A 20,030-nucleotide genomic window follows, 5' to 3' on the forward strand; every position below is an offset into this window, starting at 1 on the left:
GTAACAAGTTACAGCTTTTGTACTTTTTATTATTTAAAATTATATTTATAAAAGTAGATCAATGTTTTTTTAATGGTAGGAGGTAGGGCTCCCACACCAATTCTGCCCAGGGGCCCCCATATGCTTAAATCCGGCTCTGTATACACCTAAAATCGACCGTTTCTCTTTTATTTCAAGTTTAATACACCAATTTGAGAATATACCAAAAAACAAACTATTTTCACCTACCATATCTCGTTTTTTATTATAACTAGAAGATTTATGAAGGCAAGTGTCTCTTTGTTTTTTATAACCTACAAAAATGTTTAATATAGTTTTTTTAGTTGGATGCATAGTTTTTAAAGTATTCGCAAAAAACCGTTCGAAAAGGTATAATGTTCTATGAAAATGGCCAATTTTCAACCACGAATATCTCAAAAAGTATTGAGTTTTCAAAAAAAATTATAGAACAGTTTTTGCTTAGAATTAGGTTCTCTAGCGAATTCCGTGGTAATTTTAACCAAAAAATTTTCCACCCCTAAGAAGTGGTGAGAACCATCCCCAAGATAAAAGCACAAATCGGCATAGGGTAGACTTTGAATTAGGAGATAAGTAGAGGCTAGGCCCAAAATTTTATTAAAATCCATGCAGTAGGATAGAATTCGGAGGTAATATCCTATTCTTGCTCCCATTGACTGGCGCATGGCGTACTATAGATTTTATGATTATTGTGGAAAAAGCGGGTGATTTCTACTGTCATGCTCGCAAAACAATCGCTAAAATGATCGCGAATATTTGACCTTAGGATTACCTCTTAGTAAAGAGGCTCGTGGACCATGTGATTTTCGATTTGGTGTAAATGGAGAAATACTTTTTGTAAAAGGAACGATAATAGTCTGGGCTGATTATCGGAGAATAGGCCATTTTTGGGAAAAGTTATTTACCAGCAATTTTATTGCTGGAATCGAATTATAAGATCCTATATATTAATAATATAGGTATGCAAAGTCCTCAGATAGTGTGCTACTTTTTTTATAAACAAAATGGCGCACGAAAATCGTGTTTTTTTAATTATTGCTCTATAACTCCGAAGATTTTAACTTTACAACAAAAACACCAAAATAAAAATTCACCGTGATTAAAATCTGCATAGAGACGCTTTTCTCCCGATCTGCTCCGACGAAAATTTTCCTCGAAAAATGCGGATTTTCCGAACAAAATCTTTAATTTTCAAATAAAGTTTTAGATAAGTAATTATCTACCAATAATTAAATAATTTGGTGACTTAAAAGCCTTTTTGGTTTAGATGATAGTTACAGAAGCTGATGAAAATTAAACGAATATTTTAGCAACAATTCAATTGTTAATTAATAATTTACGGTCGCAATAATAACCAAAATAATTATGATAGACTGATCAAGCTTTGAAATCTTATAAAGATGAGATGCCTATTTAATATTTTGTCGACAAAATATGAATTTTTTATTTTTTTGCATAATATTTAAATGTTTAAAAAAAAATAGTTATAAACAAATTAACGTTTCTCAGAAAGTTTTTATTATATTATAATTTTAAAAAATAACTAAAATGCGCATTTTAAATATCTTTAAAATAAATGCCTTAAAACTTTTTTGCAACCATTTGTAAAAAAGTTATGAAACAGCAAAGTAAACATACGATTACTACTGTGTTTATAATATTTTTTAATTCTTTCAAAGCGTAGAAGTGAGTTTAAAGTACAAGCTAATTATTTACAAAAAAATATCGATTATCAGTTTAATAGTTATATTTTAATTAAAGATTATAAATATATTTTTTTGTAATTTACACGCGCGAAAGTAGAGTAACACAGTACTGTAGCTAAAATTTTCACTCGGAGCGACGACCGGCCGCGTGATGTACACTTTTAATAAATAATGCATGCTGCGTGTCAGTCGCTTCGAGTGAACATTTCAGCTCCGACTCTGTATCAGGCCTACGTTTGCGCTAAAAATTACAAAAAAAGTATTTTTAATCTTTGATTAAAATATAACCATTGCACTAATTTTCGACATTCTTTGTGAGTAATTAGGTTGTACCATAGACTAACTTTTAAGCTTTGAAACAATTAAAACAAATTATAAACAACGGAGATTTGGTATATTTACTTTGCTGTTTCATAACTTTTTTGCAAATGGTTGGAAAAATTTTTTAAAGCATTCATTTTCAAGACCTATCAAATACGCATTTTAAGTATTTTTTTAAATTAGAATATAATAAAAAATTTCTGAGAAATCTTAATTTGAAAAATTTATATTTTGTCGACAAAATATTAAATAGGCATCACACCTTTATAACCTTTCTAAGTTTGATCAATGTCTCATGATTATTTTGGTTGTTATTGCGACTGTAAATTGTTAATTAACAATTGAATTGTTGCTAAAATATTCGTTTTATTTTCACCGGCTTCTGAATTTATAATCTATAACAAGAAAGCTTTTATTTCACCAAGCTATATAATTATTGATAAATAATTACTGGCCCAAAAAATTTATTTGAAAATTCGAGATTTTGTTGGGAAAACCCACGTTTTCCGAGAAAAATTTTCGTCGGAGCAAATCGGCAAAAACATGACTCTATGCAGAAGTAAATTGGGGTGAATTTTAATTCGAGTGTTTTTGGTGTAAAGTTAAAATCTTCGGAGTTATAGGGCAATAATTGAAAAAAATACGATTTGTCGGCGCCATTTTGTTTATAAAAAAAGTAGCACACTATATGCGGACTTTGCATACCTATATTAATAATATATAGGATCTTATAATTCGATTCCATCAATAAAATTGCTGGTAAATAACCTTTCTTTGTACTTTACTCAGAATACCAGCGTATTATAACTATTTTTTTTTTCAAAATTGAAAGATTATGCAAAAAAAAGAAAAATTTATATTTTGTCAATAAAATATTAAATAAGCATCTCATCTTTATAATCTTTATAAGTTTGATCAATGTATCATGATTATTTTGGTTATTATTGCGATCGTAATTTGTTAATTAACAATTGAATTGTTGCTAAAATATTCGTTTAATTTTCACCGACTTCTGGAATTACAATCTATACCAAGAAAGCTTTGATGTTACTAAGTTATTTAATTATTGATTAATAATTACTTACCTAAAACTTTATTTGAAAATTAGAGTTTTTGTTAGGAAAACCCGCATTTTCCGAGGAAAATTTTTGTCGGAGCAAATCGTGAAAAACATATCTCTATGCAGAATTTAATTGCGGTGAATTTTTATTAAGGTGTTTTGGTTGTAAAGTTATAATCTTCGGAGTTATAGAGCTATAATTGAAAAAAATACGATTTGTCGGCGCAATTTTGTTTATAAAAAAAGTAGCACACTATCTGCGGACTTGGCATACCTATATTATTAATATATAGGATCTTATAATTCGATTCCAGCAATAAAATTGCTGGTAAATAACTTTTCCATGAATTTTGCTAATTAGCCCAGAGTATAATAAAGTGTTACTATAGCATCTAATTTTATAAAATATTTCGCAAAAGCTAGTAGATGGAATCACGCGCCCAAAATATAACGATCGGATTGACAGGGGGTCATGAAGGCTGAACCAGAAGGATCAGGATGATATTATCCTTAGATGGAATAAGGAATGACCGAAGATGGAAAGGTCCAATCGTTTACATTGACAAAACAAAGGCCACGTTGCTCAGTCGGAAGAGATGTGGGCGTGGTTCTTTGGGTTGCGCTTCTGTTATAATGAAAGATGTTAAATAAATAAATAATGATATGCGAATAGAGCTAATGGAACGACGATAGACAAAAGATAAACAGATAACATTAACTGATGGTTTGACTCATGGACTCTAAGAAAACGTAAATACTGAATACTCAAACGAAAACATTGGTTGCCTGGAGTTTTGACCGCTAGACTCTCAAAGAAAAAATTAACGAAACATAACACAACAATAGAAAAATTAGCAACACTGCAACGACAAAACACCAATGTTCTAGTCTTGAGCTGTAAATAAAAATCAAATAAAAAGCGACATCGTACGTTTCAATGTAACATTTATTAAAATACTCAAAACGAAATCTCAATATTTACACAATACGTACATAATATGCAGTATAAGATCGCCAACAACAAAATTAAGAAACCAAAAAAATACCTAAACAGTTAATCTGTAAAACAAAAAATGACGACATAATAACTATCGAATATAATAATTATTATCTCTGCATATAAATTGGTACATATATTCACCAACACCGCAAAACTAAAAAAATACGAAATGTAAGTGAACGAATATAACTCTTATTAACTCAAAAAAAAAGATAAATTTAATAGTTACTCAAAAAAAAAAAAATAAAAAATCGTACTCTAAATGAAAGCTAAAAATCTTACCGTTTGCTTAAATCATAAATCTAATACTTAATAATACTCAAAAAAAATTTACAGTTACATACATTTGTATTTAAAAATACAAAACAATGTTTTGTTAATATATTACATCCAAATCTGTCCCTCTACCAACTCTCCCTTTAGCATAGTACAGAGAAAAAGTATGATATTAAATACTACTATATTCTTCCCTTTTACCGGAAAGTAAGTGTATATCTTATACTTAACATACTTTTGTTGCCACTGCATATGAATGCGTGCATGTATGTGAGTGTGAGGGTTATACACCATACGTACGTACATGTGAGTATTTATATGTATGCATAAATATATGTACTTTTACATTAGCTTAATCATTAACTTTTGATTTAAACCAGACCACTTAACTAACTCTGGTTTTTTGTTATTTGTAGCATTTAATTTTACTTTAACCGGGACCTGAAGATGCTGGGAATATTGTAGACAGCGAAACCGGTCGTCAGTTGTAAAATAAATTGTTTGTGAGCACGTCTCTTTTTTCTTTACTAAATAGTATGGACTCACACATGCAACCCATTCATTATTTGGAAATAATTACCTTCGTAGGAAAGCAACTTTGATACCCTCTCAGTAACCCCTGTTCTACGTTTCGCTTGACCGACCGCAGTATGTTTCTCTACACACTCACAGTAATCAACTGTGAAAAATCTAGCTTTAGTAAATTCAAATAGATTTTTCAGCGCTGCCTCTTGGTCTATTAGTGATAGCGGCGCAATATAATAATTATGGCTAGACTTTAAGATAGAAAAAATTTATTATCTGAATAGAATACGATAAGAAACTTGCAAAATATGAACTACTATGCATTTTTAATTAAATTTCTGTAATAGTAACTGATTTTTGTTTTGTTATCTCATATAATAATTACCGGAAAAGTACAGACAAAGATCCTCGAAATTAAATTTAGATTAAAAGAAACATTGATAAGATGTAAGGGAAGGAACATAAATTAATTTAAACATACAGTCAAAAGCCGTTATTGTTATGACAATAGAAAAATACCTGGCAAAGGAGAAAAATAATTCAGTCTACTTGCATAGCCTCTTTGATAAGGGGTAGAGACACCCCGAAACACGGTGTCAGAGGATGGCAAGAGACTCGAATTGAATCAAAACGAAAACGATTATTTTCTTTTCGTTTTCATACCTTACCCGGTTTAGAGTACAAAATGACCACGTTTCGTTAAAGTATTCTGAGACGCATTGTTGGAATGCTCCTCCTAGCGGCGCCGGTTGGTACTATCGTATCTCGGTTAACAGAATCCTGACTCGTGGTCGAAATTTATTTTTATTCATTTTGTCATTCCCCGTTAGAGGACAGTCTAACCACACTCTGCTGCAGATATTTTAATATATGCAGTTCTTCTTCGTTTCGAGATGATTCAGTTCAGTCTACTTGCATAGCCTCTTTGATAAGGGGTAGAGACACCCCGAAACACGGTGTCAGAGGATGGCAAGAGACTCGAATTGAATCAAAACGAAAACGATTATTTTCTTTTCTTTTTCATACCTTACTCGGTTTAGAGTACAAAATGATCACGTTTCGTTAAAGTATTCTGAGACGCATTGTTGGAGTGCTCCTCCTAGCGGCGCCGCTTGGTACTATCGTATCTCGGTTAACAGAATCCTGACTCGTGGTCGAAATTTATTTTTATTCATTTTGAAAAATAATATAATTAATAAAATATGGATCTTCAAACGTTATAGAAATTCGGGTTGTGATCTCATTGTCATCATCATCATAATTATTAGCCGTTTAACCGATCTTGAACACCCTAAATTCAGTTATGATGAATACGCTTGATGTCGTCCGACCACCTCGTTGGATGACGTCCCTCAATTACGATAAGCATCGTGTCTAGGTCTCCATTCTAAAATTTTCTTGGTCCATCTTTCATCTTTAACTCTGGTAACATGTCCCATTTCAGCTTTTCCCAGCTCTATTTCAGTGTTGTAATTCTTTTAACTGCATCCGTAACACCAGTTTTTCTCCTATTTGATTTGAAACTCTGCCGCTGAGGGATATATTCAACATTGACCACTCCATTGCTGCCTGTTTCACTTGTATCTTATTAATTACTTTTCTGGTAAAGGTCAATGTTTCTGCTCCATAGGTTTGAAGTGGGAGTACACATTGATCAAAGACCTTCCTTTTTAAGCACATGGGAATATCTGATCTAAAGACGTCCCTCAATTTTCGGTAAGCTGCCCATATTAGTCCTATTTAACCTCCTATTTTACTCTGTTGTTTGATCGTCTCTTCCTAATTTAATCCAGTAGTCCAGATATAGAAGCCTTTGAGATGTGGGTTTTTCGAAAGATGCTAAAGATCTCTTGAACAGAGCACGTGACCAACAACGAGGTGCTGAGAAGAATTGGAACTGAGAGAGAACTCCTAAACATTGTAAAAAACAGAAAAACAAGTTATCTAGGACATATTTACAGAGGAGGAAAATACAGCTTTCTTCGACTCATAATGGAAGGGAAAGTGGAAGAAAAAAGAGGCCCAGGAAGAAGAAAATGCTCCTGGCTGAAGAATATAAGAGACTGGACAGGCATGGACACACATTCGATACTAAGAACAGCTCAAGATAGAGAGCAATTTGCTGTAGTTATAGCCAACGTTCAGTAACGGAGATGACATCTTAAGAAGAAGTCCAGCTACTTATGAGTATACACTTGTTCAATTTGCCCACCATTAGTTGAATTTTTTTGGCCAATACAAGGTTGGTCATGTATTGTCTTTTGAAAAAGTTAATTTTAAGGCCAACTCGTATACAGGCTCTGAAGGTTTTGAAGAAGTTGATAGGCATCAAGAACAGCTCAAGATAGAGAGGAATTTGCTGTAGTTATAGCCAACCTTCAGTAATGGAGAAGACACCTTAAGAAGAAGTCCAGATACTTTTAAGTATACACTTGTTCAATTTGCCCACCATTAGTTGAATTTTTTTTGGCCAGTAGACGGTTTGTCATGTATTGTGTTTTGGAAAAGTTAATTTTAAGGCCAACTCGTGTAAAGGCTCTGAAGGTTTTGAAAAAATTGATAGGCATGATCTACCCAATCTGACCTAACTATAATGGACCACCGTTAGATAGAGGAAAGATAGACCAACGATACAAGAAAAAAAAAAAAAGAAAAATGAATAACCATTTTCAATTTCGTTGCAAAACGAAAATACAGCCGAACCATATTCCGGTCCAATCAGAGAGTGCTGCAAGCACCTCTACCGGTTTCGAAACTTATTAGTCTCTCATCAGGAGGCACATATGCTGCTCTCCCCGATCCAACCAAAACAAACCCCAGCGTGCAGTACCGGATTGCAACGAACGAAATGGCATAGATGCCCTAGCGGCAACTGCTAGCAAAAAGACTAAGTTTTCACTCTAATGGAATATAAAACAACATAATGCTATTCCACATCCCACCAGAATAAAAACAATGGGAACCTTCTCTGGTTACACCTCCGAGGCTTCTACAATTTGTAAGCCATACGGATGCTGAGACTAAGGATTAGGTTATTCATTTTTGATTTACATTTACTCTGTGTGGAGTATGAAGGGAACCATTCTCGTTGGAACTTTACCGCGCTGAGCAGATGGGACGTGAATTGTAAATTGTAGAATTCCCTCATCTTCCTTAGTCTCAGCATCCGTATGGCTTGCAAATTGTAGAAGCCTCGGAGGTGTAACCAGAGTTCCATTGTTTTCATTCTGGTGGGATGTGGAATAGCATTATGTTGTTTTATATTCCATTAGAGTGAAAACTTAGTCTTTTTGCTAAAAAAAAAAAAAAAATAATTCAATGGACGGACTTATCAGCAAATCAATTGTTACATATCGCATAAGATCGGGAAAAATATTAACAAATTGTCATGAAGACTGCCAATACATAAAGAAAAAGAAATCACTTGTAGGGTGGTAGTGTGCACCTATGTATTAGGATTCACGTCCCTTACCATGAAACCTATTAAAAAACTAAAAGCAACACACAAAAAGTGGAACGAAATATGTGTGGATTTTCACTAAAAGACAATATTAAGGATATAAGAAAGAGAAAAAAAGTTGGGTACGTCATGGATATGGTGGCAAAAATCAAATGGTGATTAGCCGGTGACATATCCAAATACAAAGAAAATAGGTGTAAGCGGAGAATTTTTGTATGGAGACTAAGATAGATGACAAAAGGCACATGGAGATCTCAAAGGAAATATGTAGATGATATAAGGGCAGTTGTAAACCAACAGAGTGGAAGAGTTCGGGAGAAAGATGGAAGCAATTGGGAGAGACCTACATTGTGGAGGACGGAAATTGACGAAGAGAGATATACATCAAATAATCCTTCTTGGAAATGTATATTTCAAACTCAAAATAAATAACTCAGTTCTGCCAATATTTATTTAATAAATGTATCATGAAAATATTATCTAATTACCTTGAATTTGTTCCTCTCTTTGGCGCATTTTTTTGGCCGCGAAGGCTCCCTGAGGGACTGATGCCATGTCGATGTCTTCTTCGCAATGACAGCCTGTAATAAATATATACCTACATCAAAAAGCATTTAAGACAAACTCATTAATTCAGTATTAAAATCTATGTTCTTCTGTTGGCACTAATTTGTTTTCACTGATAACTGATAATCTATATTACTGACCATGTTACTATGTTATTTGATGAAATATAATATCATATTTGTGAACAAATAGTTATATTAACTGTTTTTATATAAGTTAGCAGACGTATCAGAGTTAAATGAAAACGCCTCAAACAGGTCCACATTTATTTCTAAATTGCTGTTTGAGCGATTAAGTTTTAGCTCTAATTAAATGGTACAGAACCTCTTGCTATATTAATAGGTTTTATATCCTTAAAACCTAGTAGGTAGGAGCGAAAATGAAACAGATCATACCAGTTGGAAAGAACTTAGGAAAGCGAGTAATAAAGAGGGCTATAAGTTTAACGACAGAAAATGCAAAAAGAAACTACAAACAAGCATTCGACGAGAAGATGTACAAAAAAAAGAAGAAGAAGAAAAGAATTCAGAACAAATGTGAGGAAAATTAAGAAAGTTATAGTAAAATCCACCAAAAACAGCAGATAAGAAATTAGGAAATGAAGAATACATGGTGTGATGACGAATGTAGAAAATAATTAGTGGAGCAAAGTAAATTAAGACTAAGAATGCAATAATTAGGATCGAAAGATGCTGAAAGTGAGTACACTGAACAACAAAGAACTAAAAACATATTAAGAGAAAAGAAGATATAATAAAAAACTCTTGGAAGGAATTAAAGAAAATTACAAAAATAAAGATATAAGAAATGTGTATCGGGGGCAAAAAAGGATATTCCGTTAAATCTCTATTTTAGTGGAGTCACTGATGGTTTTCACCTCCGATTTCGTTGAACCTCCATCGATTTTCATGAAAATTGATGAGTAATTAGAGGATACCTCAAGGAACAAAGGTGACATGAAGCCAACTTGCGCTTTTACCCTGGGGGTGGATGCCACATGCCACCCCTTCTCGGTGGTGAAAATTATTGTATTAAAAATAATACTAGGTATAAATCGATAGAGGGACATATTCTAAGCAAAATTTGTTATTTAAAGTTATTAATATAAAGGAACACTTTTTGAGTTATTAAAGGTCAAAGATTTTAATTTTTTCGTAAAAAATGCATGTTTTAAAGCGATTTTCACGTATAACTAAAAAACTATAAGCTTTTACAAAAAAGTTATTATTACCTAAATTGAAGATAATAAAAAATTGAATACACTTCTCACTTAAAAAAACTAAACTAATGTTAATTCAAAGTGAGTTATGGGCAATTGAATGTATATTTTTTTCGACGAGTACTCAAATCTAAGTATTCAAGCTTAAATAACGGGAAAACGATGCATTTCGTAAAATATGCCTGTTAAATACTTGTCAAAGTATTTTGGAATACCTATCAAATGAGCTCCAGAAGAAGTTAATAGCATCAAAATTAAGCAAGTTATGGTGAAAATAAGAGAAACCTTTCGATTTTTGTAGGAAAAAGTGAAAAATAAAACATACGCCTTTTCCACAAAAATTAAAATTTATAGTAATCCTTACAATAATTTCTTTATATTAGCATAAGTAATGATTTCAACAGTTTTGACCGGTTTAGATTGCATATTTACGCGTAAACGATATTGATCGTATCGTAATAATCGTAATATCGTAATTGCATAAATCGTGATAATCATATTCTCTAGATAATAACTCCAAAAATACTCAATATATGTAAAATATTATATACATATAACCAAACTATAGTTTTTTCTGTATCAAATATTTTACCTTTTTTACTATTTCTGTAGGGTAAAAAATAATCGAGATAGAAACGTTTAAAGCTTAAATTTTGCTGTGAGAAATATGTAACCGTGTCCATTTAACCTTTTATTTTAAAAAAAGTAAGGGGTTTAAAAAATTAAATTCAACGTGGTTTAATAGCCATTGGAATTAACTTTCAAACAGTTTTAAGTGAACCTAATAACGAATAAACTAACGGAGTTATAAAAAAAAAACAATAAAATTTTTTGGAAAAATTTTTAAAAGATAAATTTTGAAAAATTTTTGGAGCATCAATTTTAATGCTATTAACTTGTTCAGGGGCTCATTTGATAACTATTTCTATGTACTTTGACAAATGTTAAATAAGTTTATGTTATAAAATGCATCATTTTTCCGTTATTTAAGCTTGAATACATAGATCTGGGTACTCGCCGAAAAAAATATACATTCAATTACCTGTAACTCATTTTTAGTTAACATTAAAAGGTTGTTCTAGTAAGGAATTTATTTCATTCTTTATTAGCTTCAATTTTGACTATCATAATTTTTTTGTAAAAACTTTTAGTTTTTGAGTTATTGATGAAAAATCAATTAAAAATATGCAAATTAAAATCTTTGATTTTGATTTATTTTAATAACTTTATATAACAAATTTTGCTTAGAATTTGTCCCTCTAACGAATTATGGGGATATTTTTGATAAAATAATTTTCACCCTCGAGAAGGGGTGGCATCCACCCCCAGGGTAAAAGCGCAAGTTGGCACCATGTCACCTTTGTTCCTTGAGATATCCTCTAACCACTCACCAATTTTCGTACAAATCGATGGAGGTTCAACGAAATCGGAGGTAATAGCTCATATCCACCTTCAGTGACTGCACTATTTATAAAAAACCAAAATGGAAAAAAGTCTAATGAATGAAAAAGACATTTAATAGAGATGAAAATAATATCACAATTAGGTCAAGATGAGGAGATAAAGATCAGAATAGAAATAGCTCAAAAAGAATTTATAAAATACAAGTCAATGTTTAGGTACAAATAAGAAATTGAGTTGGCCATTAGATTGAGGTTTGGTCGCAACTACCATATGGGGTAGAAGCTTGGACTCTAAAAGCCCAATCGGTAAATAAATTGGAGGTATTCGAAATGTGGCTATATATAGGCGTATTCTGAAAATTCCGTGGACTGCAAAAGTCTCAAACGAAGAAGTGTTTAGACGAATGGGACATGTCAGTTGTGCAATACAATTAAAATTGTTAAACACAATTAAGTTGTTGAACACAATTAAAATAAGAAAAACATCGTACCTGGGCCACATACTTCGTAACGATAAGTACTCTCTGCTACACGTCATCATGCAAGGAAGAGTAGAGGGGAAAATAGGCTTGGGAAGAAAGAAAAAATCTTGGCTGAAGAATATCAGAGATTGGACTAACGTCAGAGTTGAACTTGCCAATCGGCGGATAATTATCCGATTTGCGTACCTTTTTGAGAGTTGTCGTATCTTCTTCGTATCTTTAAATAAATCGGATATTTGCGGATATGTTTCAGTGTATCTACCATCGACTAAAACTTTCTCATCCATATATTCCCAACGCCAACAACACATTAATTTTGTTTGGTTCCACCCAAATTTTTATAAATAGCCTATACTGGATGAATGTTAGTGACATCCGATACTTTTCATCTTTTGACAAAAGGGACATGTGCCGATTCTTTTGTTTAGAATTTAAATGCACAAGTGCACCCACTTAAGGTATACTAATCCAATTCAAATTTCAAAAGCCGTCTGCCGTCCGATGTTATTTATGAGTTTTTAGTTTTTAGTCTTTAAACTTATGAAAGCTAATTCATTTACGATTTAGTTTTATTTTCATTTTATGTAGTGCAGTGCTTAAGAAAATGTTTCCAGATTTCTCGGACATGAGATGTAGTTAAATCTAGTTCTTTTTTGTAAAGTTCTATCAAATCTAATATCTTAAACAAAACCATTTCATCAAAACATGTTATACTTACCTAATTATATTTATGATTTTTTTGAGGAATGTAATGGTACTATGCAGAAAAGAACTTTCCGGCACAGAAACGTCACTTTTCTGCACACTACTGTCAGTTATTCTGTGAGAAAATATTAAGTTTGTTAACATAAAATTGTACAGAAAAATGCATTTGAAATAGTGGTTGTAGAAAAACCTACTTATTTGAAACTAGTAATATCTAGATATCTACTAATTAACTCAAAAATCCTTCAAATTTTTTGCCTATAAAAATTATTTAGTCGGGCTTTAACGTTGAACGCACCACGGGTATTATGGATACTAACTTTGATACCTTAATAACTACAAGACTGTCAAATACATTTCTATTGTTTTAGTTGTAATAAATCTTTAGTTGTTAAAAGAGCGTAGGGGCAAAATTTCGGACCAATAATCTTTAAACGTATTAATTTTTTTCGAATCCTAAGAAAACTAATAAATATTTTTGAAAAATTTGAACGCAGAATGAAATATTACATTATTACCGAGGGCTGAAAGTCCCTTAGAATAAACAAAATGTTTCTTTTGAATGAGATATTTGAAATTAAAAATCACACTTAATATTCTCTTTTCCTTTTACCCCTGTAACATATTAGAATAAAAATTATAGAAGTCTTCAGGGACTTTTGGCCCTCGGTAATAATGTAATCGTTCATTCTGCGTTTAAATTTTTAAATAATACTTATTAGCTTTCTCAGGACTCGAAAAAAATAATGCATTTTAAAAGCATTGACCAGTAACTTTGCGCCTATGCTATTAATGTAGCTGTAGTTTATTTTGTATTGATTTATTTATTATTTATTTTTCCAGAACCTAATTTTAGGTAGTTATTACGTTTTAATAAAATAATATTTAAAAATGTTTTTTTTTACTTAAATAATTATAATAAATTAATATAACGATCCAAATAATGAAATATTTAGATTTATTTATTTATTTAGAATTTAACATTTACGATAATACAAAATACGAATAATATAATAATAGTAAGTAAATAGTATTTACATATACATGAATTAGGTAATAATCAGCTAGGATACGAGATTTTCATCTATAAACGAAAATTTTTAAACTGTGAAATAAAGAATCCAGTAGATTAAAGCGCCGGTTGTTCGAACGCTAATCAGAAATTGAATCAACTGATCATTATCAAATATTTAATTACTGTCAATGTCAACTTTGATTGGGTTGCTGAAAACATAATTGATTACAATTATGAGATTAATTGATTAATTAATCAATTAAGTTAATAATTGTTACGTTAATTGATGATTAATAATTAATTAATCAATCAATTATGTTAATTATCATAATGATAATTGATTACGATCAACTGATTGGCGTACGAACAACGGATTTTGTTATTTGATGGTTGTTAAGGGGACTAAAAGAATAACATTGGCAACACTGATTTTAATAACAGAATAATTTTTGACCTAGCGTACCTTTTCGTGACAAATCGGATATTTTTCGAGCGATCATCGGATAATCTAGAGAAATCCGATTGGCAACACTGGTTATGCTAATCTTGTTCACTACCTTTTTTGTGAGTGTTAATGTTTCCGCTCCGTAAGTGAGTATAGGCAATACACACTGGTCAAAGATTTTCCGTTTCAGGCATATGGGTAAGTCCGATTTAAATATATAGCTCAGTTTACCAAACGCTGCCCAGGCTACTCCTATGCGACGTGGGAGCTCGTACATCTGGTTATCTCTTCCCAACCGAATTTCATGTCCCAAGTACTTATAAGATGCAGTCTGCTCAATATCCATTCCATCAACAACAATATTACGATTTAGCACCAGATTAGTCATTATTTGCGTCTTGTTGATATTAATCTTTAGTCCGACCTCTAAGGAAGCGTGATATAACTTGTTCAACATTATTATTGCATCATCCATACGATCGGCTATAAGGACGATGTCATCTGCGAATCTCAAATGACTGAGTTTCTCTCCATTTATGTTGATACCATATTCGTTCAGATCTGCCTTCTTAAACGTGTGTTCTACAAGGGTTGTGAATAGCTTTGGTGAGATGGTATATGGTATCTCCTTGCCGTACTCCTCGCTGTATACAGAATTTATTTGTTAGTTGATCAGATAGTCTTATGCTAGTCGTTGCGTTGTGGTAGATATATTTAATCATGTTAGTGTAGCGATGGTCTATTAGGCATTCTGTCAGTGCTCTTAACATTTTCTGCTGGTTTATGGTATCGAATGCTTTCTCGTAGTCAACGAGTATCAGTGCCAATGGTTTGTTGTATTCCGCAGACTTCTCTATCAAGTTTTTTATTACCAGTAAGTGGTCGTTAGTGCTATATCTGGATCTGAATCCTGCTTGTTCTCTAGGCTGATAGAAATCTAAATTAGCCTCCAGTCTTTTTTTGATAATTTTTGTGAAAAGTTTATATATGTGTGATAGCAGACTGATAGGATGGTAGTTTTTTAGATCTGTTATGTCACCTTTCTTGTGTAATAAAACAATGACTGCATTGTTCCATTGAGAAGGGGGTTTTCCTTGGTAAATGCATTCGGTGAAAAGTTTGGCCAAAACCTGGATAATTTTATTTACACCTTGTTTGATTGTCTCGATCACTACTCCGTCATCGCCAGGGGATTTATTATTTTTCATTTCTGAAAGTGTCTTTCTAACTTCGTATAGTGTTACTTCTGGCATTAATTTTGATCCCTGATTTGTGATTTTGAGCAGGGGCTGATCTTGCCTTGCGTTGGTGCTCTCATACATTTAGCGATAAAACGATTTGTATACTTGGGCAAAATTAAATAAAACCGTTGATTGAAATTGAAAACTCAGTTCTCGATATCTGCCTTTTATTTCGTAAAATTCATACATTAGAGCATTCAACCACTTCCTATTTTAATATCTAAAATGTTGACATCGTTTCCAAATAATAAAGTTAGAACTAGAAACGCAGAAACTATAATTTTGAGGTCGTTAATAAGTTTACATATTTTATCTGAGTTCTCTCACAACAAGCGGACACATCCTAACAAAGGTTATTTTGTACTAAAAAAATAGAAATTTAAGCCAAAAACCCAAACTAACAATATATAAAACACTCATTCTACCAGTGCTGACATATGGGTCAGAAACACAACTATCTCCAAAAATTCATACCAGTGGAGTGGAGTTAAAAAGGGAAATCAAACGAAATGGTGTGCCAACTCATCAATCTGGATATCAGGTGAATAACAATATGTCTTATCAAAAATATTTTTTCCTACATCAATGTCACAGCCCCAAACGGGTTATCATGATCAAAATCAACAGGCCATATATCAGCAAAGGCCAGGCTCATCTACTCAAATGCAACCCAATTTCAGCAAGCAGTAAAAGTGCAAGTCCTTGAGACTGATCATTTCAAAACACTGATCACTGAACTTGATAAAAAGAATATGCAATACCACACTTTTAGGCCAAAAAACTAAAAAACATTCAGGTTTGTCATAAAAGGACTGCATCATGGTACAGATTCTGATGACATAAAGGCAAATCTAGCAGCACAAGGACACGAAGCAGTGAACATTCACAATATAAAACATTATGTATCAAAAACCCCCTTGCCCATGTTTTTCATTGATATCGTATCGAAAGAAAACAACAAAGAAGTTTATAAAATAGAAAAATTAGGAAAATCAAATGCGAACCTCCTCATACGAAAAGAACAATCCCTCAGTGTACAAGATGCCAAGACTACGGACACACTAAAACCCACTGCCGCAAAGTACACAGATGCGTAAAATATACAGGTAATCACGAAACAAAAGATTGTCCTCGAAAATCACGTGATGATAAAGTAAAATGTGTCAGTTGTAACGGTGACCACCCGGCTAACTATAGAGGATGCCAAGTTCGCATTCAACTACAACAGAAGCTATATCCTACACTAAGAGAAAAAGAATAATGCATCTACATATCCAAATAAATAATACTCAACAAATACAACCTGATTTAACTTATGCTAAGATAGTCAACAAAAATCAACCACAGTGCAGCTATAACAACCCAACAATATCAGGACCTAACCAACCTAATAACAACTTAGCCAAGCTGGAAGAAATGATGCAAAAACTCATGGAGCAAATGGGCACAATGCTCAATTTGTTTACTACTGTCATCAATAAGATCGCTTAATGGCCTCACAACCAAAATAAAAATAGTGGTCTGGAACGCAAATGGCCTTTATCAACGAGCCAAAGAACTCAAAACATTCATACTTACTCAAAATATTGATATATTATTAATTTCTGAGACTCACTTTACAGAAAAACATTACATGCGGATTCCCAACTAAAAGTTGTATCATACAAAACACCCAGACGGTAGAGCTAACGGTGGAAGCGTCATAATTATACGTAATTCCATTAAACACTCCGAAAGGGAAAAATATAACAAAGACTACCTTTAAGAAACCAGCTTAACAATTGAGGAAGCACACGGCCCAATAACAATATCTGCCTTATACTGCCCAACTAAACAGGCCGTTAAAAATGAACATTTCGTAGAATATTTTAACACTCTAGGGAACAAATTCATTGTGGGGCTCTAGACTATCAACACCAAGAGGCAGAGAATTAGCTAAAGCAATGTTAGAAAATAACCTGCAACAAATCTCTACTGGGGAACCAACTTATTGGCCATCTGACTTAAACAAAATACCCGATGCCGTTGATTTCTGCATCACAAAAGGCCTCGATAGCAAAAAATGTAAAGCTGAATCATGCTTCGATTTATCATCAGACCACTCACCGTTTATAATAACAATCTTCGAAAAAATCTTAAACAAAGTACATCAACCAACTTTGCATAACACTAAGACTAACTGGTCTCAATTTAGAGAAAAACTAGACATCCTGATCTCACTAAATCTGTCATTGAAAAATGAACTCCAACTAGAATCAGCTGTAGAGAATCTAACAGAAAGCATACAAATTGCTGCATGGTATGCGACTCCCAGCTGCGAACCATCCCCCAACAGAAATGATGTGTCTCCCACAATTAAACAAAAAATTATAATGGCCGCACAACCAAAATAAAAATAGTGGTCTGGAACGCAAATGGCCTTTATCAACGAGCCAAAGAACTCAAAGCATTCATACTTACTCAAAATATTGATATAATATTAATTTCTGAGACTCACTTTACAGATAAACATTACATGCGGATTTCCAACTAAAAGTTGTATCATACAAAACACCCAGACGGTACAGCTAACGGTGGAAGCGTCATAATTATACGTAATTCTATTAAACACTCCGAAAGGGAAAAATATAACAAAGACTACCTTTAAGCAACGAGCTTAACAATTGAGGAAGCACACGGCCCAATATCAATATCTGCCTTATACTGCCCACCTAAACAGGCCGTTAAAAATGAACATTTCGTAGAATATTTTAACACTCTAGGGAACAAATTGATTGTGGGGCTCTATACTATCAACACCAAGAGGCAGAGAATTAGCTAAAGCAATGTTAGAAAATAACCTGCAACAAATCTCTACTGGGGAACCAACTTATTGGCCATCTGACTTAAACAAAATACCTGATGCCGTTGATTTCTGCATCACAAAAGACCTCGATACCAAAAAATGTAAAGCTGAATCATGCTTCGATTTATCATCAGACCACTCACTGTTTATAATAAAAATCTTCGAAAAAATCTTAAACAAAGTACATCAACCAACTTTGCATAACACTAAGACTAACTGGTCTCAATTTAGAGAAAAACTAGACAGGCTGATCTCACTAAATCTGTCATTGAAAAATGAACTCCAACTAGAATCAACTGTAGAGAACCTAACAGAAAGCATACAAATTGCTGCATGGTATGCGACTCCCAGCTGCGAACCATCCCCCAACAAAAATGATGTGTCTCCCACAATTAAACAGAAAATTTCAGAAAAACGACAATTACGTACGTAAAAATTGGCAACAGTCAAGAACGGCAGAAAATAAGAAAAAACTTAACAAAGCAACAAAGAAATTAATACATGAAGAAGAAAACCATGGAATTCAAGAATATTTAGAAAATTCTCACCAACTGAAGCTACAGATTACTCACTCTGGAAAGCCACGAAAAAACTCAAACGTCCATAACAGCATAACCCACAGATCAAAGATGAGGCAAACACCTGGGCTAGGAACGACAAAGAAAAAGCTGATCTTTTTGGCAAGCACTTTCAAAAAGTATTCACGCCATACCCTTCTACAGTATCCACATAGGAAGAAACAGAACTAACCAGATTCCTAGCAGCACCGTTTCAAATGGATCTGCCCCACCCGACATTTACAGTCAACCAAGTAAAACAAACAATAATTGGATTTGACCTGGATTTGACCTAATCTCTGGCAAGATTCTAAAAGAAGTCTGGGATAAGTGCATAAAATTAATAACCTTTATATTGAATGCAATTATTCGCCTAAACTACTTCCCTAGTTCATCGAAGGTGGCACAAATCCTAATGAACCTCAAACCCGGAAAAAGACCGGAAAATGCATCTTCATACCGGCTTATAAGCCTATTGCCTATGCTTAGCAAAGTCTTTGAAAAAAATGTACGTAAAAAGTTAAAAACAATAATAGACGAACATAAAATAATTCCAGAACATCAATTCGGTTTCCGAGACAAACACGGAACCATAGAACAAGTCCATAGGCTAGTCGCTAGTCAACCAAATAAACAAGAATTTTACCTCCAAAAGATACCGTTCTGCTGCTTGTCTTGACATATCTCAGGATTTCGACAAGGTATGGCACATAGGACTACAAATAAAACTAAAGAAGCTGCTACCCTATCCTCATTTCCAGCTCTTGAAATCCTACTTAGAAAATAGACACTTTCTTGTGAAGCACGGTACCGAGCACACTAAGATAAATATATCCTATCCACTCATGTATCCCGCAAGGCAGCGTTCTCGGCCCAATTCTATATCTTTTATACACAGCGGACATTCCAACATCTAGTACAACTACAGTTGCAACGTATGCAGATGACACTGATATTCTGGTATCCCACACAGATCCATCAACAGCATCAAAAAATCTTTAATCAAACCTAAATAGAATTCATCAATGGATGAAAGTATGGCGGATCAAATCTAATGGAACTAAATCATTACATGTAACATTCACGCTACGTAGAGAAACTTGCCCCCCAGTATATATTGAAATTTGTCTAATTCCTCAATCCGAGGACGCCAAATATCTCGGCATGCACTTGGACCGCCGCGCG

The 20,030-nt window shown here is 33.1% G+C and overlaps 1 protein-coding gene across 1 annotated transcript in view; it reads right to left on the bottom strand.

Moving 5' to 3' along the window:
• The window catches only part of LOC126880442 (uncharacterized), a 69,417-nt gene that overhangs the window by 28,121 nt on the left and 21,266 nt on the right, over positions 1–20,030 (bottom strand). The window contains exon 2 of the mRNA XM_050644301.1: positions 8,855–8,947. Within this exon, the coding sequence (XP_050500258.1) occupies positions 8,855–8,947 (93 nt within the window). The remainder of the gene's footprint in view (positions 1–8,854; positions 8,948–20,030) is intronic.

The sequence above is a fragment of the Diabrotica virgifera genome, chromosome 2, assembly GCF_917563875.1.
Source record: "Diabrotica virgifera virgifera chromosome 2, PGI_DIABVI_V3a".
Taxonomy (NCBI): domain Eukaryota; kingdom Metazoa; phylum Arthropoda; class Insecta; order Coleoptera; family Chrysomelidae; genus Diabrotica; species Diabrotica virgifera.